The sequence below is a fragment of the Clupea harengus genome, chromosome 5 (genome assembly GCF_900700415.2).
Source record: "Clupea harengus chromosome 5, Ch_v2.0.2, whole genome shotgun sequence".
NCBI classification, from domain to species: Eukaryota; Metazoa; Chordata; class Actinopteri; order Clupeiformes; family Clupeidae; genus Clupea; species Clupea harengus.
The window spans coordinates 6,242,327-6,263,619 of NC_045156.1; the positions used below are offsets into that span (position 1 = coordinate 6,242,327).

Sequence of the window (21,293 nt, forward strand, 5' to 3'; positions counted from 1 at the left end):
GGTTGTCAGTGTTTTAACTTCCCAAACAACAGGAACTGCTCTTTTGTTTTTTTCTAGAATGGATAGAGGACCACTCGTCTGCTGGCAACCCCCCTGCCAGTTACGCCGCTCACCACCAAGAGACCTACCGGGACCCTCCGCCGCCTGGCCCTCCACCCCCCATTGGGGCAAAAAGTACGCAAAAAAAGTACCACCCACCCCACTCAACCCCTCTGTCCTCACCCCACACCCCACACCCCACACCCAGCACTGCATGACAATGAAAGCACTCAGCTAATTAGTCTGACTCTAATCTAAGCCCATCTCAGTGTGAATCTTGGGCCGTCTTCTGTCTGTGTCCCCAAAGGCCCCAAGATTCTGCCGGGCAAATCCTCTCTCCTCTTTTTATCTGGCCTTTTAACTCTCTCCTCTTTTCTACTCCCATTCTTGTCTTTTTTTTTTTGTACCCGCTCTCATGTCCAACAGCCTTTTACATCTTATCTGCCTCGTCCTGAATAATAGACAGACTGGCAAGCGTAAGACGTGCTTTATAGGGCTCAGTGTGGAAAAACAGACACGTTTGGCCGTCTCGCACTCCGAGAACAACAGACATCCTTCTGCATGCTGCCCGGCGATGTCTGCCATTGTTAGCTCTGCTTCTGTGGTTAGTGACTCTCCGTCTCCCTCGGGTAGTCCCTGGCGCAGGCCGGCACCACTTCACACACAACCAGTGCCAGTCTTTGTAAGCAGCTTCTGAGAGGGTTTGGACCGCTGACCAGCGTGGGCTGCAGGATTGGATTCAGATAACGGGACAGAATGCTCTTGGCATGTGCGCTTGGCTTAAAAGCATCTTGCAGCTCTTTAGTTACCAAATTGAGGAAAAGGGCCTCAATCTAGTGCCCACTGCCCCCCCCCCCACACACACACACACACACACACACACACACATATATACATACACATAAGTGGTGCTGGCTTCTTCTGCCCCGTGAAGGCTCACACATATCCCCGTGGGGATCTATGTGTGAATTACACTGCTTGCGTATCTACAGCTCTATACTGCTTGCCTTTTCTGTGTCATTTCCCCAAAAGAAGTACCTGACCCCACAGCTCCGCAGTGCACACACACAGCTGCTGGTTTTCTGGCGGGACACTGAGGCGCACACACATAAGCTCTATCTTATGTGGGAATTATTCGGCCTATATCTGCCTACGGCCTCATTGCTTCTCCCTCCGCCTCGCTTCGCCTCGCTTCGCTCCATCTCATTTCCTTTAAAGTGCGCTCTCATCACATTCCATGATTAACATTCCACATTGTGATGATTTCGAGCGGCTCCACCTTGGGCTGGCAGTGATCACGAGGCTCCGCGGTCCGGGGGCCCGCACCGGCCACAGCACACACACATCATCTGAATGAGCTGTCGGGGGCCGACACGGCATCGCCTGCCACTCCTAGCTAACGTTAGCTGGATTAATGGAAATGTCTTTAATCCTCACTCCACCTCCTCACCCATGCATGCAACTCCCCACGCCTTCTCCCACCACCCCCTTCCCACTCCATCACCACACCATGTGCCCGAAGGCGTGACAGAGAGGGTGCATGATGGGGGCGCACACATTTGTAACGCGTGTGTGTGTATGTTTGTACCCATGCTTCAGGAGGTAAGCCTTTCTTTACGCGCAACCCGGCGGAGCTGAAAGGGACCTTCATCAACACCAAGCTGAAGAAGAGTCGCAGAGGCTTTGGGTTCACCGTGGTAGGGGGTGACGAGCCGGACGAGTTCCTGCAGATCAAGAGCCTGGTTCTAGACGGGCCTGCTGCCCTGGATGGGAAGATGGAGACCGGTACGCGTGCAGTCTTTGGTATCCGCATGAGTCTTATGAGCGATAAGTAAACCCAAATGCGTGCATGCAGGGGAGACGGGTGAGACTCAGCATTAAGTGTCGTACACCTCCTCTTCCTCAACCACGCCTCCTTACCCTCCCCTCTTTGCCATCCAACCCCCTTCCCTCCCCTTCTTCCCTGCTTTTGCAGGTGACGTGATAGTCAGTGTGAATGACACCATCGTCCTGGGCTATACTCATGCCCAGGTGGTGAAGATCTTCCAGTCTATTCCCATCGGCTCCATGGTGGACCTCGAGCTCTGCCGCGGCTACCCACTCCCCTTTGACCCTGATGACCCCAACACCAGCCTGGTGACCTCCGTGGCCATCATTGACAAGGAGCCCATCATAGTGAATGGGCAAGAGAGCTACGACTCCCCGTCGAGCCACGGCAGTCAAGGCGGTAGCCACAGTGGCAGTAGTGCCAATGTCGGGGGCAGTATGGGGGGCATCAACGGCGTACGGGAGCCCCGGTCCCACAGTCCCTCGGCCGAGGTGGCCTCCAACGGTTCACACGGCTACCCAAATGACCAGGTGACGCTAGCTTCGTCCATCGCCACGCAGCCCGAGCTCATCACCGTGCACATGGAAAAGGGCGACAAGGGCTTCGGCTTCACCATTGCCGACAGCCCTTCGGGAGGCGGCCAGCGCGTCAAGCAGATCGTGGACTACCCACGATGCCGCGGGCTGAGGGAGGGTGACATCATCGTGGAGGTGAACAAGAGGAATGTGCAGAACCTGTCGCACAACCAGGTGGTGGACATACTCAGCAAGTGCCCCAAAGGAAGCGAAGTTACCATGTTGGTTCAGAGAGGTGGGTGCAACCGCTGTGCTCACTATTAGCATTGTTCGTCCCATTAGAACTAGTGGTACTATTTGTATTAGCATTAGCATTTTTGTGTCAACATATATTAGCAATATATATTTTGTGGCCAAAATCTACAAAGGGCACAGGCACATGCACCCACATACACTCCCTCAACCTGGAGGGGAGGTCAGTGAAGGAGGGAAACAGAGAGAAAAAGACAAGAGGGAAGGCACTCATCACTGACACCTTGAGTAGGAATGACAAGCAGCGGTAGACCGAGACAGCCTCAGGTGGATGGTACACCTCAGGTCAAACTGTCTCATGAATATGGAGTTTGCGACTTGAGTTCCACTTGAGAATCCCGTGGCTTTGCTGTCTGTCTGTCAGGCCCTTCTGACAGTCAAGTGGCTCTTTTCCCTTGTTTCTTAGAAGGAAAGTTAAAATGGGAAATGTCAGTGTTGACTTACAAGTGCTTGTGTGGTTTTGATCCTGCTGCCACTGGCTTTCAAAGCAGATTGTCCGCTGGCCTTGCCTTTTTAGAATGTATGTGGAGGCTCAGTGTGGGTGTCGGTGAAAAGTGTCACTCTGAGATTGAACACAGGCTTCGGTGGACGGTTTTATTTGAGGACTAAAGTAGCTGAAAGGATAAAGTGAGGAGAAAAGGCTTGAGACTGCAGACTCCTTTACTCCTAGGATGACAGAAAACATTTAATTGGATCCCGCAAATGTCATAACAAACAGTGCAACTTGACATAAACTAACTAAACTAAAACTAGAAAATGAACAGCTGTTGGAAGATGATCAATTGAATTGGAACGCTTAGCATCACACACTTTATTAGCCCCAGCATTGGTGGCAGGCATATATAATTCGCACTGACACTGCGTGGGAGTACGCTTTCCTCACTTGTTACCGGATAGTTGAGCTATTGCAAAATGACTGAACCCCGTATGCAGTACCTAACTTGGATTTAAAGGAACATCGATAGAACAAGTGTTACAAGTTACTAGAGCTCAGCCAGCTGAATAACCCTGATCTTCCTCCAGTCCTTGATGAATGGTACAGAGTCCTGATATCAAAGCACTATTGCCACTTGCTGAATGTAAAATGTGTACAAACAGAGCGGGAGTGCCAAGCAAGGACCCTGTGATGTATGGCTCACGCGCTCACCAGGGTGAGGGGGAGTATATATATATATATAGTGTGTGGTGGACCATGCTCGCACTTAATCATTGTTAATAGCGAGCAGCCGTGGCCACTGAGCAGCCATTAGCAGGCCAGGTTGTGCACCGAGATGCCTTAGCCGAGTAAGCCGGTGCGGAGACTCAACGCAGATGCCCTCCGTGGCTTTCCCAGGGGCAGTCCGCAGCCAAACGGGGGGGGGGGGGTTATCAGCCTGAGAGACACTCCCTGGTGGGAGAGGGAGAGGCCTCTTTAATTATTCTCTCTGCTCTTGCCTTGACTTTAATTGCTGCTCTTGATGTCAGGAGCTGAACCCCCCCCCCCCCCCCCCACCTATCTCCCCCACACAGAACTTCACCCTGGCCAATCCTCAGTCCCCCCCCTTTTTGCATTACACTGTTTCAAGTCATTTCACAGCCAGCCAATTAAAGCCCTTTGCCTTGCTTGGAGGATCAGTGGACTGCTCTAATTGGTAGAGGGATGATGTCCTTCTCCTCATGTATCTTCATACTGGGGGGGGGGGGGTCAGGGATGGACTGCTCATAGACAGACCACATTAAAACAGAGGCAGGGTTGCCCAGTTCTAAGCAATGCACACCTTTGTGCTCAAGGTGCATGAGCTAATTGCCTTGTGGTCTACTAATGGCTCTGGGCGAAAACCTGGTAAAGGTCTCGTCAAAGGTCAGGTGTCAAAGGTCAGGTGTATGCTTTGTGCTCTCTGAATCACTCATTCCTACTGAGGTGTTTTTTGTTTTTTAATAGCCAGTCATCATAATTGAAGATATTATTCTCCTCCGTATAGGTGAAGGCTAGCCTGACGTTGTCATACTCATAATTCTAGTCAGAATATGAGTCTGATACTGCTCCAATAGGCTGTGATTATGGGGCGTGTTTCAACCGAACCAGGAAAAAAAATGCCTCTTCGCTCAATTGGATAACCCTACGACCAATCAGAGCAACGTAGTATGACCATAACGTAGACCATCGGGGCCAGCTGATAAATTCAACTTTTACCGGATCCCGTAGGAAGGACGGCAAAAACATATTTTCGATCGACATATGCCTTCATCGCGTTTCTCTGTTCCTCTTTCAAAATGAATGCGCTGTCGATGTCTTCTAAAACAGACTCGAATCTAAACATCTCAGCCCTCCAGCGGCAGCCATGTTTTTTGAAAACGAATTCAACCCAAGCTCTTTGGTGACGTGGTTGATTACGTTACTGTTGATCATCTGTCCATCATCGCATAAAGCCCGCCCTGACAATTTGATTGGTCTGTACAGCTTCTGGTCGGGCATAATTCCTCCTCAACGGAGCAATGCCAGACCAAACTTCCCGACCTCAAATGTTGTGGGCGGGGCTAAGTTCGTCTGGTACCCAGGCTAGGTGAAGGCACCTCACTGTTCACCTTGCAAGAGCTCCCTCATTAATGTGTGTGTGTGTTCTGTCACATCCATGTTAAATGGACTGTGATTGGCTGACATTAGTTATTTTCTGTCTGCCCCAGGAGGGCCGTGGTTAATGTTAATTTGTTTCCACTGCTCCACTGTATGGGTCTAAAATGTCACCACACTCCCTCTAAGAAGGATGAGGCAATGGCTCGCTGGCATCTGCTGTACCCGCGGTAATCAGTAGCGGGGGGAAAATGGCTACGCTTGCAGAATACCTGATTGTGGTGCTTTCAGGAGCCCCAGTGGCCTCTCTGTAGTTCGGCATGGGAGCAAATGGGGACCCAATAATGTCTGCCTTAGTCCAAAAAAAAATAAAAGAAGTTGGAGGACCCTGCTGACGAGCCCCTGGTCGGGCCTTCCGTTAAGAAGCCAGCCGGTAGAGGATAGTGCTGGAGGCTCGGCTCCGCTCTCCCTGTGGGTCTGGTCCAATCACGACTCCCTTTCAGGGACAGACCACAGGTGGGGAGGGGAGGGGAGGGCAGTCTGAGGAGCTGGCAGGGGAGGCGTGAGGTGAGGCGTGCAGCAGGTGACGGAGCGAGGCGCATAACGGCCCCGTATGGGCTCCGCTTATGAATCATCAATCAGCCGAGTCAGCCCCAGACAGCCATGTCCCCCCCAATATCCCAGGTGATGACCAAGCCTCAGGAGGGGAGGGAAAGAGAGAGAGAGAGAAGAAGAAGGAGGGAAGGAAGGAAGGAGTGTGGGAGAAAGATTAATAGAGACTTAGAGGTGTGAGCGAGAGAGATAGAGATATTAGCAAAGACAAAGAGAACAAGGCATAGAGACAAGTGGTCCGACAACCTGTTTAGAACAAGGCATAGAGACGAGTGGTCCGACAACCTGTTCAGAACAAGGCATAGAGACGAGTGGTCCGATAACCTGTTTAGAACAAGGCATAGAGACGAGTGGTCCGACAACCTGTTCAGAGCGAGGCATAGAGACAAAAGAGTCGTCTGACAACCTGTTCAGTATGCTTATCTCTGTGCGTTTTTTCCTTTTTTTTTTGGTAACTCTCCCTGTCAAGCCGATAAAATGGACGAATGACATTGACCACTCGTCAGCCTCCAGCAAGAACGCCGGGAAAGGAATTGTTTGTTTAGTCGATTTCAATATTGTGCTTAGCAATGACTCTTATCTGTATTAAGGACAGATTTGCAGGCGGATTTGTAAGAGGTCCCTCTGTCAAAAAAACACCGTCGCTTTCCACAGAGGACACATAAATAAGCATAGTGGAAGATAAGCGACTGAGACAGGGGTGGGGTGGGGGGGTTTGGGATTGGGCGATGCCAGCGGAATGAATTGATTAAATGCTAAAGGGAGGATGCCACTGTTTTTGCACGATTTGCATGAAATTTCTGCTGACTCGGTGCATGGTAGTAATGAATGGGATCGCTGAGCGATTTTGCCGGGAAAAAACAAGGGACGCAAGCTAGATGCAAGAGACGGGGGGGAGAAAATGTGGTTCCTGGCTTGGGACCAGACACGGCTCCTCCGGTGGCGTCTCTCTCGGCAGGCTGCACCTGCGTGTGTCGTGGCAAAAGCGCTGATGGAAATAAAGACCATCCGCCCTCCACTCGCCGCCTCTCACCTTCGTCCCCAAGGACGCGGAGCGAATCACCGCAAAACACGCCCCTCTTTGTTTCCATGACAATGTTCCACAGGCTTTTCGCTGTGGGGTTTTCTTGCGGGGGTGATGGAGAAAGGAGGCGGGGATGTCACCACCCACCCAATCCACCAACACCATCCCCCATTCCTCACACACACCCACACACACACACACACACACACACACACTCACACTCACACTCAGCACAGACTCTCACCAAATGCCACCAGACAGCAGGGACAGACAAGAGCAGACACTTCACACTCTGTCCCACAGATCCCCACCCAATTCTCCCTGTCATGAGCGGGGCTGCTTAAAGTCTGCTCATGCTCAGGTAAAGCCCTAGAGGGATTTTTAAATAGGCAAGTTCCGTCACAGGTGGATGTCTGTTCTCCATGTTTGCTTTCCGAGTGCACAACAGACACCCTTTTAGACTTTGCCTGTGAACAACACCGTATAGTACAGTGCAGTACAACTGTTTTACATGTCTGCCTACTTTAGGTGTTTTTCCAATACAGGAACTCAGGAGCTATTTTAGCGGGGCCAGCACTTTTAGGCGTTTTTTTCCACTGCAGGAACCACCCAGGCCGTTTTTTGGTGTCAAAATATGTACCTACTCCACAGTTAGGTACTTCTATGCACCCCTGTAACTGCTGAGTGGCACTTGCAGCTATGGTTGATGCTTATTGGCTTAAACCGACGTGAGTGGAAGACAACATTTTTAAAACCAGCAAGATTTACCAACGGTTACGCAGTGAATACGGCAAAATAGATTATAGCATTCATAGTTCGTTTGTCGAGGTTACCCTCACTGAATGAATACGAACAAATTGTCAGCTGAAATGTAGGATTTAATTAATCATAGTGCTGCTAGTATATTAATTTATTAAGTAATTACAGCCACCATGAAGCCATTTAATTGAGTGTTAGCAACTTTATAGCAAAATGCACTTGTCAACTCGACCTTGAAGTAATACTAACATTGTCTAGAAAATCTGTGGTTTAGTGGTCCAATGTTGGTGCTGCTGCTGGAGAAATATATAAATATTTTGTCGTGCTCGGAATGACGTATCAATCAAAGAGCAAAATATTAGTCATCCACATTGTTGGTCCGTAGTTCCTGCACCACAATGGAAACAGAAAGGCTGAACGGGCCGATTAGGGGGTTGTTCCTGTAAATGTTCGCACCACCTGGGAAGTGCCCCTAGTTCCTGGAAAAGCGGCGTGTGTGTGTGTGTGTGTGTGTGTGTGTGTGTGTGTGTGTGTGTGTGTGTGTGTGTGTGTGTGTGTGTGTGTGTGTGTGTGTGTGTGGCTTTCCCATTTACTGGGTATTCACACGAGGGGCAACCTTTTAATGTCAGCTCATGGTCTGTCGCTTCCAATTTTTACCTCACTTTCTGTACCCTCACCCTCAGAAATTCCTTCTCTCTTCTGCTTCCTCCTTTTCTCCACTTCTCCTCTGTTCCCCCTTTCCCTTTAATGCAACATACATGCCTCACCAGTCCAGCTGGGTAGCAACACACACACACACACACACACATACACACACACACACACACACACATACATAAATCCACATGAGCGTCTCGGGATGTGTCGGCATGAATCACACATAACTCTATTTGCACGCCAGTGAGTTGTAGCCGCCTCCGCACAGAACGGAGACCCAGAGGGTCAGACCACCGTGGTTGCCAGGAGACCGTCTGTCAGTACAGCCCCCCACACCCCCTGATGATCGGGGCTGTCGCTGTGGCCTCGATGACAGATGGCTGCGGCCGATGGAAGCCGTCCCCCTTCAGTCCAGATGGGAGGTTGAGGGGGGGCCAGGGTCCACTCGGCTCTCCTCGCGCCCAGATTATCTCTTCATTAATAGCTTCCATTTAGAGTCCGTCGGGGCCCGTGCGTGTTTTCACACTCGGGAACCTCGGGAGCCTGGCCTTCCTCATCCCCCAGCGAGCTGCTCATATTAAACTCCAGCATGGGCTGATTAAGATACAGTACGCAATAACACAGATTTGTTATTGTTCACTCCAAAAAAAGAAAAAAAAACATGTTGATGCTGCAAAAAAAACATGAGAGAAAATAACATAGATAAATGATCATAATGCCTCTAAAGGCTTACAGAAAAAAAGGGTTTAAGAAAAAAAAAGGGAAAATTGATCGTTTTGTGCAAAGGGCTAGTGAGAAGTCCACAGGGACGATGGGCGAACGCTTCTGTGTGGTGTAGAGAGGACAAAAGGCTCAGACAGTGTTGGATGATCCCACATATCCTTCTTTTCATAAATGCAAGAAAAAGCCTCCAGAGAGATGGCATAGATAACCTAAAGCTCTAAAGATGGCACAATCTCCTCTCATGTACTCGAACATGGCCAGGCCACGTTTGCACGTTGGTGTTCGAAGTCGCGCTGTACTGGATGAAGGCTTTACTTGTTTTCTGGTGGATATTTATAGGTGCATTCTTATGGTTTAACTCTACAGTTCAAATGAAACCAGGAGAACACTCACATTTGCACACAAATAGCATTTTCTTCCCTCTGCAATTCTCTTATCACAGCCATCTCTTGAAGCGTTTACCTTCTGGGTGACTCTTTCTGATCTGTTTGTGTTCCCCTTCCTTTGGTCTGTTAGCTGCTCCAAGTAGAGATCAGTTAAAACTGCTGGAAGGGTAATGAAGAGAAACACGATCGATTGATTAAGGTGTATCGAATTTCTATACCAGGGGTAGTGTGTGAGCATTGTTCTCTTCATCGGACGAACGCTGGAATAACAAACGCTCGGCTTGAGTCCTGTGAGCAAACTAGGCAGGTGGTGTGAGTCAGGGGTCTGTGTGTGTGTGTGTGTGTGTGTGTGTGTGTGTGTGCACACTCATTCCAGCCCTTTCATGCATCCAGTAGAGGAAAGTTCTATTACCCAGGTGAGTAATTAGTGTGGGTGAATAAATGCAACGTCAATAAGAGCAAGCATTTGATCTCCTGAAGCCTGTGTTGCCCCGTTACCCCTCACTGGGTGGCTGGTCTTAAAAGTGAAGCTGCCGGCCCGTTACATGTTCGCTTCGTTGGAATGGCACCGCGTAGCCTGCACCATCTTTTTTTTTCAACTTCGCCCCGGTCCGCCTCCTCCTTTTCCCCGGTAGCGGTGGCGGCGGTGGTGCCGAGGCGGTCAAAGCCCTCCCCGCCCCGGCTTCCTTCAGACATTATTTGAAAGGTGACGCCTGCAGCGGCGGCTGCCCAGATTAAGAGAAAGCCCATAATGCTCCTTACTTGTTTTTTTATCATCCATCTCTTTTCTTTTCTTTTTTTTTCCTGTGTAGTCTCGTTTCCCCCACTGCCTGAACAGATATTGTTGCGGGGGTGGGACGAGGGAGTGAATAGCAATGGCACTGGATGGGGGTGGGGGTGGGGGTGGGGACGGGGTGGGGGTGGCAGGGCGTCTCCACCCAGGCGCAGAGGGGAGGAAAAAAAGTTTTTTAATGTTTAATAGCCTGAGGCGTAGTCCAGGGAGCGAACTGGAGAGGGAGATTATGGATGTTTGCACAGAGGATCAGTTCAAGTGAGGAGGGATGAGAATGGAAAAGAGAGCGAGAGAGAAAGAGGGAGGAAGAGGGAGAGGTAAAGAGAGGGAGAGAGAGAGAGAGCAAGATGGTGAAGATGAAAGGGGGGTGTCACAGCTCAATATTGGAGTATGGCTCTATTCAGAGAGGGGAATGTATCAATAGGGAAGCCCACCATAACCCCCTCCAGATCCACTGAGCCATGAGTGAGAAGCAGGGCTGGACATGATAAATGAACTCCAGCTGCAAGCCCTAGTTGATCAGGGGCTGGTTCTACTTCGCTCCCCCCCCAAAACACACACACACACACACAAGCACGCCCCCCCCCCACCCCCCTTTCCTGATTTCAGAGGATTGACACAGTACCATCCTCATTCTCTCCCAGGCCAGGCAGGGATCAAAGCTCAATCTGCTGCTACGCACCCCGTTTACTCCCCCATCCACCCACCCACTCACCCACCCCACCCCCCCACCCACTCACCCACCCCACCCCACCCCACCCAAACACATCCCTATGGACAGGGCCTTTCCACAGCGTTTACACTTTGAAGACACGCTAATGCTTCAGCCCCCTCCCTTTGCACACGCTTGTTGTTGAATTTGTCGTGCAGATGTTTTCCCTCTGTTCTCGCTGTGGAGAGTGCGAAAGGTGCGGTCAACGTGTCCGTGCGGTCCGTGTTGGCTTTCTGCTGTTTGCTCTTTCCCCCTCTTCCTGTCGGTTGAGACATGTTGTGTGCTATGAAGTATAGGTCACTACTTAGTATGCATGAATATATCATTTATGCAGGCCCTGTCAACCAAGCTTCCGAATGATTAGAGCGAAAGAGCAGCGCGTGTGTGTGTGTGGTGTGTGTGTGTGAGTGTGTGTGTTGGTGTGCATGCGTGTGTGTGTGTGTGTGTGTGTGTGTGTGCTTGCGTGCATGTGTATGTGTGTTCTGGCGTGTGTGTGATGGTGTGCGTGTGTGTTTGGCGTGTGTGTGTGTGTGTGTGTGTGTGTGTGTGTGTGTGTGTGTGTGTGTGTGTGTGCGTGCACGCGCGCATGAGTGTAGCGCGATGGAGGGGGAGAGCAGAGTGAGCGAAAGAGAGGGAGCATGAGAGAGAGAGATTCACAGTGGAGCAAGGAGAAGGGGGAGGGAGAGGTAGAGAGAGAGAGGGAGGGAGGAAGGAAAAAAAAAAAGAAAATGCAAGACGGGAGAAACAAGGACTGCCTCTAGATGCAGGAGCTTCGACAGACGAGTCGCTAGGTGCACGGGCGCTGGAAGATGGTTTCAGTAAGAGGGGAAGTGACTGTTGCCTATAATTTAATGTTCAGTATCTTGGACTCCTTTTCCATGGGTAATACCAGACCTCCTGCCTGAGTGCTCCCTCTCTCTCTCTCTCCCCCTCTCTCCCTCTCTCCCTCTCTCTCTCTTACATCCTCTATCTCAGATACATACACACACTCAGACACACGCAGGCGCACACACAAACACAGACACACACTACACCCACCACACACACACACATACTACACGCACACACCACACACACACACACACACGCTGTGTTTCTCCATCTCCTGCTGTGCTTGTGCTGGGGGGGGTTGGGCAGTGAGGATCTTGGCCAGTCCTTCTGGGGGTCTCTGCCCCTCTGCTGCAGCATCCACAGCGCTCGGCGGCGGCTCAGGCTAATGCAGATGGATCAGGCTGCGCTGGCTCCCCAGCAGCCCTGAGCCCGGGAGGAGGAGGAGGAGGAACAGGAGGTGGGAACTCGGAGCACAGCACAGCAGTTGGCTGCTTGCTCTGCTGCTGCTACCGCCTCGACCGCGTCTGCCTCCGCTCGTCCTTGTTTTCGGAGCGGCGACTGCCTGTTTCGGGATTGTCTTTTTTCGGGGGGGAGGGTGGGAGTTCATGCCTGTGGGGAAGGTGAGATTTTTTTCTTTTTTTTAAGTACATAATTAATGTCTCTTCTCTCTTTCTATCTCTCTCTCTCTGTTCTCTTGCTCTGTCTCTCTTTCTGCTCTCCGTTGCTTCACAGGGGTGGCACCTGCAAAGAAGAGCCCCAAACTGGTGAGTACTCCCGGATCTTCTCCTCCCTTGCTCCCCACCCCCCCCCCCTCCTCTCCTCTCCTCTCCTCTCCTCTCCTCTCTTATGTCCTCCGCTCCTCTCTTGTCTCTTGCTTCTGTTTTTTGTGGGGGAACAAATGCCTGAGTGATGTCAGTTGGAAACGAGAGAAGTAGTTTTTCCCAGCCGTGTCTGCCGTGTTCCCGCTGATTCTGTGTGTCTCCGGAGCTTTTGATGCTCCGCATGCCGACTTTTAATGGTGGGCAATGAGAGGGCTGAACAAGAGGGGGGCTACTGGTGGTGGTTGAGGGGGATTGGGGGGAGGGGGGCTGGATCTGCACCTGTAGAGAGAACTTGTTTTCATTTGCCGAGCACCCCACCCCACGCCATCCCTGCCTCATTTCCCACATTAGCGGGTTACTGGAACAAGGGCTCTGTAGGGGGAGAGGTGTGAGAAGAAGCGCTGAATGAAGGGACTAGGAGGCGACTTTAATCAGTTCAATTTGTGACGGCAATTAATGTTGTGCTCAGCTGCTCCGCGGGTGGGCTGGCTTCACACAGAAAGAGGATGGGCAACACCTGTGTTTCATTTGGGTGTCACTCTCTATACTGTGTCAAACGGACGCTGCACAATTTATTCGATTTGCATCAGCTAATGAAAATGTTTTGGTTTAGATACAGCATTCTGATACAGTACAGTTTTATGAGAAGTTTTGTGTAGCGCAGGCGTGGATGTTATTGTTGTGCCGGCGCGTCTGTGTGTGTTTGAAGCTTTGTGTACTGTGCCCATATCTGGAGAGTGCGCGCCTGTGGGCTCAGATGCTACAAAAAGAAATCTGCATCATTTTGTATGCATTTATGCATGTTTGAGGCAGAATGCATGACCACATGGAGTGTTTGTTTGTGTGTGTGTGTGTGTGTCTGTGTGTGCGTGTCTGTGTGCGTGTCTGTGTGCGTGTCTGTGTGCGTGTCTGTGTGCGTGTGTGTGTGCGTGTGTGTGTGTGTGTGCGTGTGTGCGTGTGCGTGTGTGTGTGTGTGTGTGTGTGTGTGTGTGTGTGTGTGTGTGTGTGTGTTTGTGAAGGAATGAGCATTTCTGTAGCTGATTTGGCCCTGGTATGTGGGCAAAAGAATGGTTTGTGGCAATGAGTGAGTATGCGGCCCTCAGTGGTGTGTGTATGTGTGTGTGTGCACTTGTGTGTGTGTGTGTGTGTGTGTGTGTGTAGTCTGTGTGTGTGTGAGCGCACGCGTAGTGTGCATGTGCAAACTGAGTGGGCGTTCAGATGAGACTCTGCATCCATGGTTTGAAGGCCACATTATTATAGTGCAGATAAAGACTCTTGGAAGGGTTTTCTTTTACCTTTTTTTTTACCTTATTAATGCCTTCCTTCATTTATTTATTGTTTTGATATTTATATGTTTTGATCTTCATGTGTTTTTCTGCACACCATGGGATATATGGAGAGTTAGTAATTATTAGTATGATTGCAGATAATGTCTACAGAGATGAGTGTATGGCTTTGATTAAGTGGCGTCTGTTACCGCCCTGGTGAAGCACTGAAGCACCTGCAAATAACAGGATTGCGTCTTTTCCATGGGCCAGCATCAAATGCATTGAAAATTGAAAGATGAATACAAATAAGATATTTAAACTAAAATGGATTTGAAGATGTGTTGCTGAGTCTTCCTGTGTAAAACCCTTCTGCATTATGGCATGATGGGACAGAGTTTAAGGGGTCCAGGCAGAAAAGCGGCCAGGCTAGAGGAGCTTCAGCAATAAGCACGCTTGATTGTCTCCCCTTCACCCTCTCTCAGCTTATTCCCATTATTTCTGTATCGTATCATCTCAGCCCATCTCCCCCTCATTTGTGCTCTAAGTCCGTGTCCTCTTTGCGTCTCTTCATGTGTGTGTCTCTCCATCTCCATTGCGCTCTCATATTCTCTTCTCTTTGTTCTTCTTTGTGCCCTTTTTATCGCCATCTCAAACTCCCAATCGTTCCCTGTGCCCCTCTGTCTGTATTTGTGTTTTTTCTCTTTAACCTTTTCTCTCTCTATCCCCCATTTCTCGCTCTCTCTCTTCTCTTCCCCCTCTCTCCTTTGGTCATTCTCTCTCCCTCTCTTTTATTTTTTGTCATTTTGTCTTGGTCTGTATCTCATCTCTCTTCTCATCTCCCTCCCTGCCACTCTCTCTCTCTTCCTCCCTCTCTCTCTTCCTCCCTCTCTCTCTCTCTCTCTCTCTCTCTCTCTCTCTCTCCATCTCTTGGATGGCACAGCAGCAGTTGGAGCGTAAGGACAGCCAGGGCAGCTCTCAGCACAGCGCCTCCAGCCACCGCAGCGTGCACACCGAGTCGCCCGCTCACGCCTCGCAGGCCCTGGCCACCGAGACGGCCGCCGCCGCCCCGCCGCCCCCCCATGCCCAGCCGCTGCCCGGCCTGCCCCCCCAGGAGCCGCCGGCAGACGGAACCATCCAGAAGAAGCCGGACCCCTTCAAGATCTGGGCCCAGTCCAGGAGCATGTATGAAAGTAGGCGTAAGTAATTATGTTTTGGTGGAGGGTGCATGCCGCTGGCTGGGACTTCCTCTTCCTCCTTCGCCTCCTCCCCCTCCTCCTCCTCCATCCTTCCTTCCTCTTTCTGGGTTTGTACCTTCTGTCTTACTGGGTTACAGTCTGTTGAGGGATATCAATGCTTGCCTTTCTCTGTTGGGTTGACGGTGCAGCTGTTTGCCGTCCATGCGTCTGTTACTACTGTTTCTCACCTGTTGGCTGAGTAACTCGCTCTCAGCTGTGGCTGTGGCCCCTCAGCCCAGGTGTGCTCTTGAGTGGCACTGCAGGGGGCCGTTTGAAGTGAAGGGCAGGGGCCATATTTACACCGCTGAGGTACCTTTGAACCGAACGGGCTCTGATGTAAAATGTTAGCTCAGTCAGGTGGCGCCCGGAAGAAAAGGGGACACGTCCACATCGGCTCCGCAGTTCATCATCTATTTTTGTCCCCCCCACCCCCTTGTTCTTCTCACCGAAGTCAGGGCTCTGTGTGTGTGTGTGTGTGTGTGTGTGTGTGTGTCGGTCGCCCTTGACCAGCTGCTATCCGCATCGCCATTAGCACACGTACACGCACCAGTGCTCCCTTTTAAAGCCCCATTTTGGGCCAATGTGTGTGTAATTGGCGACAGTGGAAGACGGCTGAGGCCGTGCTTCTTGTTTGTGTCTGTGGATGCTAAAGGAGGGGGTGCAGATCTCCCTAATTAACAGGAATCTCCCAGAGCTGTTATCACGGGAGGCTTGCGCCCGTGGAGCTGGATCACAGGTCGATTTTTTCAGCGGCTAATTTCCCTCCCTCGCCACCTTCCTCCCCGCACTCTTGTGGCACCGTTCTATTATTGAAGAGCCGGAAAGAGGCAAAACTGGGGCCAGTATTGCTACCTACGGCGCAAAGAGTTTCTGAATTTTTCACTTGAAAGGAACACGGAGAATAAGAATGAGTTGCTTTGCAGCAAAAAGGGAGAACGAAAACGAGAGATAGAGAGATAGAGAGATAGAGAGAGCGGAAGAGAGGAATGAGTCACCAGCACCTTCATGTGTTTTTCTGTGTTTCAGTGGACTCTTTGTGTTAAAGGCAAAGCTAAAAGGTAGCCTTGAGTCCATTTATTGAGGCGGGGAAGTGAGAGAGACCGATGACTTCTCCAGTCTGTTCGTGGATTGAGAGATCTGCTGGAAGGCGCGCCAAACTCCCACAGGATGAAGAGTGAGCTCCTAAGTGGCAGAGGGAAGCTCCATTAAGGGTCTGCTCCCTAAGTGAATTTGAATTAAAGGCCAGGGCACGCCATAATTTACAATTTGGTGACTTCTCTGCAATCATTCCAGGAGCTAAATGGAGATGGACTGATATGGGAAAATTGCCCAGCCTTGGTTTCCCACTGGCAGCCATTTTGTATTGCTTTGGAGCCACTGATGCCTCCCTTGCTCTCTCTCTCCATCTCTCCCTCTATTGCAGCATCTCTATCCCTCTTCCTGTCTCTCTCCCTCTCCTTTGCTCTCTATCCCTCTTCTTGTCTCTCTCTCACTCACTCACTCTCTCTCTCTCTCTCTCTCTGTCTCTGTCTCTGTCTCTCTCTCTTCCTCCTCCTGTTTTTTGCACGGTTGTCTGGCGTCTCTGCCCGGCTGGTCTGGTCTGGTCTGGCGGACTGCACAGTGAGTGCACTGGCCACTGTACCTGAGCGCCGGGCACTCCTCAGAAAGAGTAATGGCTTCACACCACAGGCTTAATTGTTGATCCGGTGAACAGATTGCAGCCCAAGCTGCTCCGGCTCCCAAGCTGCTCCGGCTCCCAAGCTGCCCGCTATCTCCTCCCCACCGCCTCGCTATCTCCTCGCACTGGAGGACTTGTGCCGGGACCCACACTCAGGACCCCCCCCCCCACCAACCCACCCACCCACCCACACAGGGCTTCTCTTCGCCAGCTCTCCCCTCCTCAGTGGCAGATCCCTGCGGCTCCAGAGCCTCTGGTGAGCCAAAGATGGCTGTGCTCAGTCCTACTTAGCCTCGTCCTTATTTCCTCTGCCAAGCAGCGGGAGAGGGCACGAGCCGCTGGTACAGCTACCAGACATCCTCCTCATCTCTGCAGGCTTAGCTCAACTTTGCTGCTTTGTGGAGGTTTGAAGAGGGAGAGAGAGAAGGAGAGGGCAGCTCCCCTGTCACTTGGCCCTGAGTGATGTGACATGGAATGTGTTGCTTGTCCTCTCTCCCCCACCCCCCCATCATGGAGCTGTTGATCGGCCAAAGGCGTTATGGACAAGGCAAACATAGCTCTGCATCTGAAGAGCCCCTGGGACGATGTTATTGCGACTCGCTATTTAAACAAGTCATGTGGAGCATCGCAAGACAATATTGGAGCCTCTCCTCTTGTTTGACTTGACTAACGAGCAATATGTAATCATCTGTATAATAAGCTTGTGCGAATTACTGCACCCCTGAAGGCTTTACTTTTGCCAGTAAAAATTGATTTTGTTATTACGAGTCATTGAAGTGGCATTTCATAACAGAGCTTTTTCTCTCTGTTGTAGTTTGTCTTGGCCCCGGCTGCATATCGGGTCGGAGAGCGGTAGAGTAAGACTGATTTAACCTCCGATCGATGGAGCCGAGACTCGATGCTGCAATGAGGCTGCGTCTCTGATCGGAGCGAGGCGAAGGGGCACCCGCCATGTTTTCGTCCGACTATTAGGGCTCCGCTTCTGTGTGTTTCCCAGCATGCCCCTTGAGCTGCCACTCCAAAGGGTGCAAACTGGGACGTGGAACTCGGGTGCCGACGCTCGGAATGTGTTTCTTAATGTGTTTGGTCTGATTGTGTGCCTTGCGTTCCTTTTCAGTGCCGGATTCTCAGGAGCAGGATATCTTCCTGTGGAGGAAGGACACAGGCTTCGGGTTCAGGATCTTGGGAGGAAATGAACCAGGAGAACCGGTAAGTGACCGCAATCCCCCCCGCCCCCCCCTTTTTCAAAACCCTTCTTTCTTGCTCAGCTATTGCAGATTTTTCAATGCCAGTTTTTATATTACTATCTTTCATAGATAATCATTTAAACCGTATTTCACCATTTCAAATATGAGTTACAGTCTAAAGCTTTTAATAGTTTAAAAGCCATTCTCTCAAAGTGCAAATAGTTATCGCTGTAATTACCTGTGATGGTGGGTGTTCAGCTTCGTCTCAGAGCCTCTACCAACGCTTGCCTTTGTTGGCTGGAAAGACACTGAACAAATTCTGAGTCTTTGAAGTTTTTTCCAAATTTAATGGACCAGCCTTGGCAATGATGGTATGTGCAGACTTCACAGAATTTTTTTCCCCCCGTTATGATCCATTTTCTTGTCTATTGCTGCACACCATATTGTTACCCTCATTCTTGGCAGCAAACATTTGGCCAAGGCAAACAGTTTGCAAGCATGTGTCACACACACAGTTCTGTGGCTGTTTGCGCTCTTTGATGTCCCGTAGTTCAGTTTATCAGAGAGAGAAAAAAAATCTTCTTTTCAGACCACCAGTATCTCCATTAAACAGTCCAAGAGCAACTTTCTCCCTCTGCCTTTTTATGTGTTGGTTCATGCACTGCAGCTTTTGAAATAAAAAAACTCCTAGGTACCCAAGAGGTTTGCTCGTTAGGTGCTATTTTGTTGGCAGCCAGAAAAGGGCTTGAAGTAGACCACCGAGGATTGCTTGGATGAGGTGTTCCCTGGAACGCCGTGAAGCTCATGCAGGCACGAAGCCAACGCACAAAACAACAGCTTCTCTCCTTCTCCCCCCGACTTCTTTCAGATCTACATCGGCCATATCGTGAAGTACGGGGCGGCCGACGAGGATGGCCGGCTGCGCTCCGGGGACGAGCTGATCTGCGTGGACGGTACCGCCGTGGTGGGGAAGTCCCATCAGCTGGTAGTGCAGCTGATGCAACAGGCAGCCAAGCAGGGCCACGTCAACCTGACAGTGAGGCGCAAGACTGGTTTCGGAGGTAAGGAAACACACCCGTGGAGTAATACAGTGGTACAGGAGGTAGAGAAGTTGTTTAGTAATCAGAAGGTTGCTAGTTCAATTCCCTGTCAAAGCGTCCTTGAGCAAGACACTGAACCTCTAATTGCTCCTGATGTGCAGTGTAAATGTAAAATGTGTATACATCCTTGTAAGTCTCTTTGGATAAAAGCGTCTGCTAAATGACTAAATGTAAATGTAAAATGTAAATGTAATACCCGTTAGTATTTAGGCACTTTCCAGTGTTAGTTGATGCTCTTAATATTCAAAAGTAAGATACATTGCTGTGATTGCAAACTCATGCACTCATTGTAAGGTGAACTCCTGGTGAACTATTCTGAATCACCAGTGGCACTGCTGACTTGGGTGCTGTCGCCACGGCAAAACCTGAGCCCACTTGCTGATGCCATGAAAAGGTGGTGTGCATTAGCATCGTGGGAACTTACAGGCCGAGTTTCCGATCTAGCGCATTGTAAGGGACCGCATTATGCAAAGCCTGTAAAAGCGTGGCTTTTCCTTGGCATTTGCGTAGCTCAGGATAATAAGTGTTATTCAGTGCCGCTCGTATTAAAGACTTGCTTTTCTTTTGGTGGGAGAATTTCTGGTTCTGTCCTTCGCTGTGTCTCCAGCGTCGCTAATGCTCAGAACTCTTAATAGAATCCTGAATAATGCAGAGTGTGATCTAATTATTCACCCCTTACCGGACAGATTTTGATTTAAATGGGATATCATACTGTAGCACATGTTAATGGGTGCGCAGGAGGCTTCTTCCTTAATTATTCTCTCTACAGCTCTCAGTTCCATATGTAACAGTCTGAGATGCATGGAGGGCGAGGGACCTCGGGGAGACTTGTGGCGATTTTTCATTTCGTCGCAACTTGAACAGGGCCGTTGCCGAAGCGCATTACAAGATTTTTTTTATCATGGGCCTGGGAGGAGGGGGAAAATGGCTGCAGAGGGGCCCGGCCTTGAGGCAAATAAATAGAGGGCCATTAACGTGATTGAGGGAGTCTCTGATCTCTGCCGCATCCCAGAGCTGATGAGGGAGTGAAGAACAGGGACACGGCGAGGCTACAGGTGGCCTTAGGTGGTGAAGACCCCGACCTTTTCTGAGTTTCTGATCTCTCTCTTTTTTTTCCTCCCTAAGACACGAACATACTGTAGATATGGAAAAATAGGTCAGAGCTCTGCAGATGGCTCATCCACTCTCCCCATCGGCCTGCATGTTATTATCGCAATGTTGTCTGATAAGTCAACAGCTTCATGTCTGCGGCTGGTTATGAAAATGTTCTGCGCTGTTCAGCGCTGGAACTAGAATCATGTTTCAGTTGGTGTGATCCAAAATCGTAATGACTTCTAACACAGCGAGAGAAAACATGTTGGCAGCCACACCTTCCAACAAATTTGATCATCATCACTCCCCAAGCTGTTTTTCTTCACCAATCAGTCCTACTTTTTCCTATCCTTTCATTTATTCTCATCTTACTCAAAACAAGACATTTTACTCCACATGGACCATGTGTTTGTATTACTTACCTTATCTATTTTTCTTTTTCAGAGCATGTCATCCCTCAGTTTTCTCATAAACTTGCACATAACTTTTATTTCCTAATTTATACACACTACATGCACTTAACTATCCCATTCTGCAACCCATTTTGTTGTGTGCCTAAACGCTAGGTAAAGTTGTTGAGAATTGATCTCTGCTTCAATTAATCTCTCTGGCTGCTTTTTCTCCTCTCTTTCTGTCTCTGACCTGAAACTGTCAGGCATAAAAAAGGTAACTAGCTAATAATCAAAAAGGATTATAAGAAAAATCCAGAGTACACCCAGCCTATGTTTATTTTATAACCTTCATTTGCTCATTGGCCCTACTCCCTTGCATTTAAACATAATTACATTTTGATCCATCCATTTTTCTCCAGACAAATTCAGGTTTCAAAGACGAGCGTTAAAACCATGCCAAGCACAAGGCTAAATGAACTTGTTATTGATTTTCTGTTTAACAGACTCTTCCGACCATCCACTTTTCAGACAAGTGCCCTGTCAGTCCTAACTCTTGGGTAGCAGAGCATAGTAAATTGTTAAGACATCTGTTTGCATGGTGGGAACTTGTGGGAAGCTCTGATTCCGCTACCAATAGCTGTTTAATCCTGTCTTCTTCATCTTCCTCTTCGTCTTCCTCAGTGGCCAAAGTCGATGGGGAGGTGCCTCCGTCCCCCGCCTCGTCCCACCACAGCAGCAACCACGCCCCCTCGCTAACCGAGGAGAAGCGCACGCCACA

At 49.9% G+C, this 21,293-nt stretch overlaps 1 protein-coding gene across 10 annotated transcripts in view; it reads left to right on the forward strand.

Annotated features, from left to right (window-relative positions):
- Positions 1 to 21,293, forward strand: part of magi1b (membrane associated guanylate kinase, WW and PDZ domain containing 1b) — a 124,048-nt gene that overhangs the window by 90,213 nt on the left and 12,542 nt on the right. For 6 of the 10 annotated variants that reach the window (XM_031567477.2, XM_031567478.2, XM_031567469.2 and 3 more), the window contains 8 exons: positions 58 to 174; positions 1,639 to 1,824; positions 2,015 to 2,677; positions 12,475 to 12,506; positions 14,772 to 15,027; positions 17,862 to 17,953; positions 18,800 to 18,992; positions 21,197 to 21,293. The exon at positions 21,197 to 21,293 is cut by the window's right edge and continues 209 nt beyond it. In XM_031567477.2, the coding sequence (XP_031423337.1) occupies positions 58 to 174; positions 1,639 to 1,824; positions 2,015 to 2,677; positions 12,475 to 12,506; positions 14,772 to 15,027; positions 17,862 to 17,953; positions 18,800 to 18,992; positions 21,197 to 21,293 (1,636 nt within the window). The remainder of the gene's footprint in view (positions 1 to 57; positions 175 to 1,638; positions 1,825 to 2,014; positions 2,678 to 12,474; positions 12,507 to 14,771; positions 15,028 to 17,861; positions 17,954 to 18,799; positions 18,993 to 21,196) is intronic. The other 4 variants (XM_031567471.2, XM_031567470.2, XM_031567475.2 and 1 more) reach the window with 4 other exon arrangements.